A 9988-nucleotide genomic window follows, 5' to 3' on the forward strand; every position below is an offset into this window, starting at 1 on the left:
TCAAATCTAATATTCTCACTTCTCATTCTTTTGAAGCCACTTCATGATGTACATATATGAGTGACATTATTGACAGTAATAGCACCCAGTTCTGTACATTACAGTGCAATAAAATGCCACATTCTTTGGGGGAGATGATGAGCATACCTTCTTGGGACATTAAATAACACATTTTAAATTCAACTTGGCATAAACCAAGCATGTACATGACAAAGAGAGAAAGTTCTATCAGCCTCCTCTCTTAACTTCTATTTTCTTCTCCCTTAATGTAAAACTACAATGAGTTTTATTCATTTACTGAAAAAAACGTTAGTACAATGAATTTATTTCTGCAGCAGTGTTGATTTCAGAAAACAAATTATGAATAGTAAGCAGTATCCTAATGGAAAGAGCAGCTTATTGCTTTGCTCTTTTGGTCTCTTCAATAGTCTTTTTATCTCTTTTTCGTATTTCTTTTTCTGATCCTTAGGAAATAATCCTAATTGTCGTATATAAAGCCTTCATATTTAAAAACAAAAGACAATTAATCTGCGCGTCCAACTATTCCTTAAGAGACAAAACAAAGGTGAAGGCTATCCTTATTTTATATCACAACCAGAAGTTAAATTAACTATTTGTTCAAGAAAACAGAAATTTCTGGATTTATTGTAAATATTGATATATGATAGACAACCATTTCACTTTCTTGTATTTTGTTCTGCTGGAATGGAATCACTTTCCTCTTTTTTTCAAGTATTCCAGGTATTAAATGCACTGCTTTACAGTAGTCAAAAATATTAATGTAGAAGACTTTTGTTTTGAAAACACTGGAAAGTTGTGTGGGAACATGCTTATCTGTTGAAATCCCCACATCCACCCTTAACTGTATTCTTTGCAGGAATCCATTTTTTTCTCTTAGAAATGAATGAAGGGGAGAGCGAGCTGTCTCTGTACTGAGGCACCCACAGCACCTGAAGTATGATATGTTTTTTTCTCTTTTGGTTTTCTTGAACAAGGGCTCCCCCAAAACACTCTTCCCTCCAATGTATTTGACTTTTTTTTTTTTTTTTACATTTGGAGTTGAACTTGATTCTTTCTTGTTAATCAAAGAAATCCTTGAATCATTCTGTCCTGTTAGCAAATAACAGCATCTAACAATGTCAAACATCATTCCTGCGCATTAAGGACTAACCTGAGTGTTACGATCAAATGTGGCAGTAGTCCGTATGCCTTTGGTGTTAGTTCCATGGCTGAGTTCTGTCAGAGCAAAACATCCAAAAATCTAAATAAGGAGATACAAGGCACAGTTCAAGACTACTTTATTACAGCAATTAAAATGGTAAGATTTTCAAATGATTGCAAATACAGCTATTGGAAAGTAACTTGCAATTGCAAGAAACCAATCAAATGTAACCTTAAGGCTAGGACACCATGCCTGCAGTAGGGTAACAGGTTCTTTTTTCCTTTGCTGATGGCTGACTCACTCAGGCAGGTACAGACTATTACATCCACTGACAAAGTTTTCAGCTGTCTAGGTTGAAAGAACTGTTGCGTGGTGAAAATTGTCCACTCTGCTTGCATTACAAGCAGTTCTGGGAACTCCCAAAGTTAGGAGAAAAACAGAATAAGGCTGTTTATTTTCAAAATTGCGAATAGCCTACATTATTGAAGGGGATGAATTTATATCTGATCAATGTATGCATACTCTTGGTTCTCAGCAGCATTTGGGAACGCTGCCTAGTTGAAGCCACACTGAAATGTGCATACTGGAATCCTTTACCCTAGACAGGTTTGGCCTGTAGTACATACTCTTCAGTAGCAAACCTTTGAAAAGCAAGTGAGAATAAAAAAAAAAATAAAATAAACCGGAAGCCTCAGGCAAAATTATTCTGACAAATACGTATCCTCAGGCTTTTGTGTAGACTGAGAGTCACTGAAAGAATTCATCCTGATCTTTAACATGGGGTATCAAATCAGAACTATGTAGCAGTATATTGCTGTCTATGAGCATACAGAATTTCAGAAAATTAATAAGCAAGGAAGGTGAATGATTGGAAAAAAAAAAAAGACAAGAAGTGATAAAGAATAACAAAAGAAGCATGAAGCTCAGTTTGGGTGCGGTCAGCACGTATATCTTTCAAAATCAGAAGGTCAGGCCAGACAGTGAATGTTGCCCACATGACCAAATGGCATAGACAGGAGAAACTGTTTAGGATTGGCTCTTTCTATATCAGATAGGCTACACTTATTCTGCAGGGCACTCGGTCCTGGAGTTCACTGGGCTCCCTGTGGTGTTTCTGTGGCATTATGACATTATTATTTTCCATTTTATAGCATCAGAAATGGAATATTTATACCATCATGGCAAGGATATGTGTTACACAGTGTATGATGTAGGTGTGGGAAGTGGGAGTGTCTGAGCATGCAAAAACTTGCTAGGATATACTCTCAAAAAACTGTGGACAGAGACAAAACTGGTGTAGTGTCATCTATATTGCCTTTTGGGAGAAGTCCACTAACTTTGTCTGCATGTTAACTTGGACAGTGTAAAACAGATCCAGACAGTGGCATAATAGCTAGCAGTGAGGATAGTCAGGGCTCAGTGCTTGCACCTGCTCCTTGGTCTTTTCTTTCACTATTTAGAAGTACCTAGGTATGTAAAGAGATCAGAAATTACACAAGCATGCAGGTAGTGCCACGGTTCTGACAGTGCCCCGTTCTCACAAGTTATAAGAAAAAAAAAAAATTACCTCCATGCTATAAGCCTGTTTCACAAAGTCTGCAAACCTCTCAGAAGCACTCAAAATTGTACCTGCAAATACCTGTAAAAACAGAGAATTATGAATGAAATCAGTGACCCCATGATGGGAGTTGCACTTACGTAATAATTTGTAATAGTGATTTCTATTAAAGAGACCAGGGAAAGTAGGCTGCACAGTAAACAACTACTTAAGACTATAGCTGGAGGAGGTAAGTCAGGATTTAATCATGTCAAGGCCTCTTTATAGAGGACTGAAATTTTCACAGCTCTAACCTATTCAAGCCTTCATTGCAAACTCTTAAAAATGCTTAATAAGCTCACTTTCCACTTGTCCTTACTGATATCCCCTTGAGTAAAGTAAAACTTTAAGACGATTCTAGTTTGGTTTATTGCAAAGGGATTAGGAACTGAAGATAGCTGCTTCAAGATCAGACAAAACCACTGTTTTTAAAGCTACCTTCAGTTTTTCTAGATGGATATTCACATAACAAAATTAGCACTCCCAGACCCTCCCCTGCCATGTGAATAGTAATAAAGAATTAATTCAACCAATATTATTTGCCCAGCTATGTCAAGCCTTCTTTCTGAGAGACTCATCTAGGAAGCAACTGACGAACAGAATCCCAGCCACTGATGTCAGTGAGAAACTTTACACTGGTTTCTGCTCCTTCAGGATTCTGCCCTGAATCAACACACTGAGGGTGAGGCAAGGGAGTTTCTGATACCTGTATCTACAGCAAAGACATAGGCACCAAATAGGACCCAACAACCAAGTTCTTTGGCTGCTGCTGCCCTAGAGAGGAAGCAGAGGAGGGGACAAAAGAAGGTGGAACTGTAGGCATCAAAATATCTTTCTGTAGCTCTGTCTATACTGCTCCACCTTTACTTTCCAGGTGGGATTCCAGTGGAGACAGGTCTTAATGACAAAGATCTAGTAACTTCATCCCACAGCAATCTGATTCTTCTAAATAGTTAAAATTAACTTCATTTTTGAAAACAAAGGACTGGGAAAAGATATAGCTTTAATAAAATAGGCAGAAAGCAATGGAATTACGCTATGATGAGACACTTACATTCAAATATACACTACTATACCTTTCGAAATGTACTTACACCGCAATGTAAGAAATACTGGAGACACGGAGACCAATCGTACATTCCTACACAGATGACCATATTAAGTATCTTTAATGGGTTCTCTATGATCTCTTGCTGAGTAAGAAAATCATACTCAAAGAGCCTTTTGCAGCGCAGGAATGTCAGCTCCTGATATTTCTCACGGCACAAATCTTCTCCAGGACGATGTGCAAAGAGAGGATCACTTTCCAGAGCAGAGAAGATTCTGTTCTTTAGGGTGAAAAAACTGACATGAGAATGTTGATCTAAGAGCATTAATGAAAAAAGTTATAGTTCTTCTAGGATAATACTAGGCCTCAAATTACATCATTTGATAGGAAGATGTAAATTTATAAAGCCAAAACTCCAGAGAATTAAAAATATATATGTAAATGGTCTGTCATTATATATACAGTTCATGCAGCTAAATTTTATGAAAGCTCCTTTGACATGAAGCAATAAGTGTGCGACTGATTCACTCTGAATGTAAGAGAACAGTATGGTAAAATTTACTTGCTTTTTACAAGCAGCTTCATAATTTCACTATATGAAGCTGCCGGCAGGATCTAAAGGGCAATGGCCCTCAATCTGAGAATAAAGGTGAAACTCCAGTTAGAAATATGCCATAATGGTAAAGCCATTAAGCTACCACAATTGCTCTGTTCCCAGGTGAAAGCAAAAACGTACTCCATTTAATGGAACCATCATATGCAGCCATTCAATATGAGGATGTGCATCTTTTAATGTTTTAATTTGGATCTTTTTATTTAATTCGTTAGATGATATACTATGGCATTTTTTTACTTCAGATCTCTGTGTCTTCAAGATATCCACATCTTCTTAATTGTTTTTCATGTAATTTAGAAAAAAGAGTGCAGTGCCTTAGGCAAAATCTTTATAAAAGGTTTTTAAAGCCCTTTCCTCCTCTCTGAAGAGAATGACACAATAAGTAGGAAGAAAACCAGTATTCCTGTGCTTTTCTTTGAAAGGTAGGGTAATTCCCTCTTATGGTGGTTGACCCTGGCTGGATGCCAGGTGCCCACCAAAGCTGCTCTATCACTCCACTCCTCAGCTGGACAGGGGAGAGAAAATGTAATGAAAAGCTCATGGGTCGAGATAAGGACGGTTTAATAAAGCAAAAGCAAAGGTCTCGTGCAAAAGCAAAGGAAAACAAAAGATTTTATTCTCTACTTCCCATTAGCAGGCGATGTCCGTCCACTTCCCAGGAAGCAGAGCTTCTGTACAGGTATCAGTTGCTCCAGAAGACAAACATAAATAACAAATGCCCCCCCTTCCTCCTCTTTTTACTTAGCCTTTACTGCTGAGCAGATGTCATATGGTATGGAATATCCCTTTGGTCAGTTTGGGTTAGCTGTCCTGGCTATGTCCCCTCCCAAGATCTTGCCCACCTCCAGCCTACTGGTAAGACAGGGGGTACATTGCTGTGCAAGCACTGCTCAGCAGTAGCCAAAACACTGGTGTGTTACCAACATCTTTCTAGCTACCAATACAGACCACAACACTATGAGGGCTGCTATGGGGAAAATTAACTCCGTCTCAGACAGACCCAATACACCTTTCTCAGTATGAACAATACTACTTGCTCACACGGCTTTGAAACGCCCTCAGACACAGGGCACTTGTGGTTTTTCTATGCTCTTAAGCATATCAGTCAGATGCAGAACAAGGCATTTCTGATTTCTCTGATCCACCTTTTAAGATTTTAATAATTATGGTGAATGTTCAAGATTAGCTTAAATCCATGTAAATCTACATCACCTTCAAAAAAGTCAGTTCTGTCTCCTCCTACATCTCCAAGTCATGCATACCCACACCATCTCTTGTGGTGCAATTAACCTCTTTTTTTTTTGGTAGGGTTAGCTTTCAGCAAGGTAGGCATGCTAATCTGTCCAACTGCAATGCCACAGAAGCATTAATGCAAGCACAGATTGCAGGAAATTATGTCAGTGAAAGGAAGACAGATATACTATGTTTGACAGTGGCATGAACTTAGCTCAGCTTAAGTGCACTGTAAAACCATGGGATATATGAATTAATGCAAACAGTACAGTAAAGAAATACAGTAGAATATAGTTCTTTCTGTTTGAAATGAATGCTGTAACATAGCACCTGCTGGTCTCCTCTGTACTGATTTTCAGTAATAACATGAGCCTTATGAGACAGCAAAGTAGATTGCTTAAAAGTTCAGTTCTGCTCTGAAAATTGGATGTGCAAAACCAATTTCTTCACGCTGCACATCTACAGAGTATTATTAAAGTAAATACCCTCCCTTTGAAAATCACATACTTGCTTCTACTAATATCTCCAAAATTAACACATGCTTACAATTCTTGCAAAGATTACCTTAAGCTGGATGATATCTTCACCATCTAGTAACACTGCCATCTCCTTCCAGTTAAAGGAAGCTTTTTTACGATATTTGCAAAGTGGTCCTCTAGGGAAATCTGGTAGCAAAGTTTCCCATGAACTTTGGTTGCCAGTGGGTTCTCTCGGATTCAGTGTAGGTGCCATAGTTAGCTAAACTGCATCAAACAAGGAAAGATATATCACAAACTGAAGCACCGCAGATGTCTAATTTTTAATAATAAAAAGAAATCAAAAGGGTTGTTAATTAAATCCACAGACTTGTTCGAATGTATGAGTACAGCAGTGCAGAGCCAATTAAAACCTTGCCCTTCCATTTTTCTAATTCAATTGGCTTGGTACAAGATAAGAAGAAAATTGCCTTTGATCAAATGTAAATGAATAACATGGTCTTTGTTATTAAAATATGAGCTAAACCTTTTGAAATAAGCAAAATATGAAAGAGGGACACCATTGGTTAATATTCCATAATAAGAAAAGGGCATCAATGAGATAAAAGATCCAGGCAAAAAAATAACGTCTTAAATAACATATAGTGAATAATTGTTAACTCGCTTCTAACTTAAATGCAAAATAGTAAAATATGAAAGCACCCAAACATGCATACAAAGCCTTGTCCAAATGCAGGAGATGCCTATTTTATCTCCACATTACTAGTTAACATTCAAACAACTTTTAACTAAATGACATGTCGGTTATATGTTAAGGTCTGGTTTTATATAATTGAAGTGATGAGCCACTGTTCATGCATAAACACAAGGCAGAAGACATCAGGGAAACAACAGGAACTCTGTTCTTATCTTCCACTGGTTGAATATATGAAAGAGTAAGTGGGTAATAAAACCTTCATTTCATGTACTGCAATTGCAAGAAACAAACTTCTGTAAAATTCTGCGTATTTGCATCTCCTTTGCCTGATTTATCTTGTCCAGAACTGGGCTAGCTCCCACAGATCTACTTGGCTATGTGAGCACTATGCTACCAGGGTGTATCTGCCCAGGCCTTTAGGAGTGTGGCTCAGAAACAAATAGGTGGCTTTACAGAGGGGAAACATAAACTCCTCCAGCCCTGTATACTATTCCATTGCTTTGATATGGTGAGAACATTTAGAATTGTTAAACCAGAGCAATATCAACATGCTGTCCGTCACTAACATTGACTTGAATAGAACAGGCAAATGGGACAAGCAGGAGGCCCTGTCTGCAATGGGTCTGTAAAAGGTACAGATTAAACCTGCATACATGAAGTAAAATAAAACTATCACAGCAGTGACTTCTACAAAACATATAAAACTACAGGGCATTTCTTCTACACGGAAGATGCAGTTTTGGAAAATTGTAAGCGCACAGGTATGCACTTAAGTGTCATATTGCCATACTTGAGAATAAATTTTAAATAAAACAAAGTATGAACTTTGCAACCACACTTCATTCTTCCCTCTTTCTTCCCTAAGTTTAAATTTGCATTTCTGTTATTTGGTGGCTTATAACATTCTTAGTCTGTCTTGCCACCAAACTTTTTTTTCTGAATACACTTATTCTTTCTGTGCCGAGTTGGCCTCAGACTCTTGTGTACGTGATCAAAAGCAGTAAGGCCCCATGTAGTCTGCTGGCATTTTGTGGTGTATATATATGGGTCATGCAAGCGCACAGCAAAACTTTACAGAACCAGCAAGATTTCATTATCTGTGGGTACAACCGCACTGGCTTTGGAGGGAAGGGGAATGTCGCTTTGTGTTATGACCTGGTCCAAAGAGTGAAGGCTTATACCTCTGCTGCTTTCAGAAGCAGATGTCGGAGTCCCCTCTGCTGCTACCTGCTTGTATCACACCCAGCAATTTCTGTCACTTCATGCAGATGGCAGAGATCTGTGTTATGGTTGCAAGATGCAAAAGTGATCGGGCAGGGAACAGAAGCTGGCCACATTAACAAGGGGACTGGCTGGAAGAAGCAATTCTCAAAGGTAGTGGGAGAACATCCAGGTCCAGGGTTGGCCAAGGGCTCAGTATGGACTATGAACATGATAAAAGTACAGAAACTACTAGTTTGGTATTCTACTTTTTCCATCACATTTTCTTCCTCATCATCTTGATATATGTCCTTGCTACATTTCTTTTCTTTCAAACTAATCCTCTTATGGAGGTCATTTTCTAGTTCTGGACAGTACAGACATAGTAGAAGAGGACTGCAGGATAGTATTTCTGCATGTGACTTCCAAATTGGTTCCAGGAAGGTGCAGTTCCAGTATTGAGCAACAGGTTTGGAAAGAAAAGAGGGGGGGGAAAAAAAGGCATCAAGAAAGGGCATTTCAACCTGAAGCCAAATAAACAGACATTACTCTTCTAACTGGAAAACAAGTGAATCGGGCAGAAGTTCAAGGCTTCTGGCTCAGAACAGAGAAAAATTTACATCAAAATATTGCAGTTGTTGCATCTATTTACATTGCAAATCAATGAGATTGCTCAAATGAGAAAACTTAAGCGTTCATAAAAAAGGATCCCGTACTTCAAAAAAATTTCAATTTCTCTCTTGGTCTTCGCACAATGTTTTAATATAGTTTGGTTCCAAGCAAACAGTTTCAAAACTAATTAGGAAAGCAAAACAGACAGTAACAATAGGGAAGTAATAAAGGACTGCCCTAAAGAATAACATCCGTGTTAATTTCAGCCTTGCGCTGACATTTTGAAATCTGTGTGTGGATGTGGCAATAAAAAATAACGCATGTTACTTTCAACTTGCTGAGAACTGCTGCAATTTCACTGAGAAATGCTGAGTTGAAAACCTTTTTACGTGGAAGGTGCTCCTGCTAGCAATTCAAATTCATGACTGGACAACAACGGTACGCAAACCACAAGGGAATATTTCAGTTTGCAGTGTATTATCATCAACTGTCTTGCATAACAATAACGCAGCTCAGACACTTGGTAACCATCAATAATAACGAAATTGTACCCTTATTCCGTCAGAAATACCATTACACGCAAATGCAGAGCCGCTAGAAAATAAAATAAAATAAAAAACTGGTGATGGCAGTTGCCCAGAGAAGGACAACACCGGGGAGCTTAAAGGCAGGGAAGTAAACCGCTTCTTTAAGAGTCCTTCGAGGTTTCATTGCACAACCTCTATTTGAACTGTCTCAATTCAGGGCGGGGCCTCGTTTCTGCTCGGCGGGGAAAAAAAATAAAGACTACGTAATGTACTGGTTTTTACTACGAAAAATGTACCGAGATTTGTTTCCTTGACGAGTCGGGCCGCTGGGTGCCTGTCAGGTCAGTCAGCGTTCCCAGTTTCGAGTCCGCTTTCAGGAAGGCGCTTCCACGCTGAGGCACCGTCGCCGCTGTCACGATACAGACCTTCCTCAAACAGAAGCTGTAAATTCGGTAAAAATCCTCCAGCCGACGTTTGCTTCTGGGAGCGGCCGGTACCCCGTATTTTTCAGCTGCGGGACGGCACCGCAGCAGTTTCCCGCCGCGCCCCACACGGCGGCAGGTGCGGCTCCCCGGGGAGCGCTGACAGGAGCCGCTTCCCGCCCGCCCTGGCCGCGGCCGTTGCGCCGTGAGGCGGCAGCCCGCGGCCGCCTCGCTGGGGGCTTCCGAGCCCCGGCCCGGGCCCGAAGGGACGCGGTACCTACCTGCGGCCGCCGCCGTCCCCGCCTCGGGAACTGACGGGAGCAGCCTGCGACGCGCTCCGCCTCTTCCCCCTGCGCGGCGGCGGCGGCAGGACCGGCGGGGCGGCCATGGGGCTGCTG

The 9988-nt window shown here is 40.1% G+C and overlaps 2 protein-coding genes across 5 annotated transcripts in view; one reads left to right on the forward strand and one right to left on the reverse strand.

The window, feature by feature from the left end:
- Positions 1–9756, reverse strand: part of ACOX3 (acyl-CoA oxidase 3, pristanoyl) — a 37537-nt gene extending 27781 nt beyond the window's left edge. Inside the window, exons 1-5 of one of the 4 annotated variants that reach the window (XM_010583503.1) lie at positions 9465–9756; positions 6221–6399; positions 3854–4087; positions 2730–2801; positions 1172–1261 (exon numbers count right to left, since the gene is read on the reverse strand). In XM_010583503.1, coding sequence (XP_010581805.1) covers positions 1172–1261; positions 2730–2801; positions 3854–4087; positions 6221–6388 — 564 coding nt within the window. In that variant the 5' untranslated portion in view covers positions 6389–6399; positions 9465–9756. Of the gene's footprint in view, positions 1–1171; positions 1262–2729; positions 2802–3853; positions 4104–6220; positions 6400–9464 lie in introns of those variants that run through there. The other 3 variants (XM_010583506.1, XM_010583505.1, XM_010583504.1) reach the window with 3 other exon arrangements.
- The window catches only part of TRMT44 (tRNA methyltransferase 44 homolog (S. cerevisiae)), a 22988-nt gene continuing 20560 nt past the window's right edge, over positions 7561–9988 (forward strand). The window contains exons 1-2 of the mRNA XM_010583548.1: positions 7561–7590; positions 9546–9863. Of these exons, the coding sequence (XP_010581850.1) occupies positions 7561–7590; positions 9546–9863 (348 nt within the window). The remainder of the gene's footprint in view (positions 7591–9545; positions 9864–9988) is intronic.

This window comes from Haliaeetus leucocephalus, unplaced genomic scaffold (genome assembly GCF_000737465.1).
Source record: "Haliaeetus leucocephalus isolate CR32 unplaced genomic scaffold, Haliaeetus_leucocephalus-4.0 Scaffold906, whole genome shotgun sequence".
NCBI lineage: Eukaryota > Metazoa > Chordata > Aves > Accipitriformes > Accipitridae > Haliaeetus > Haliaeetus leucocephalus.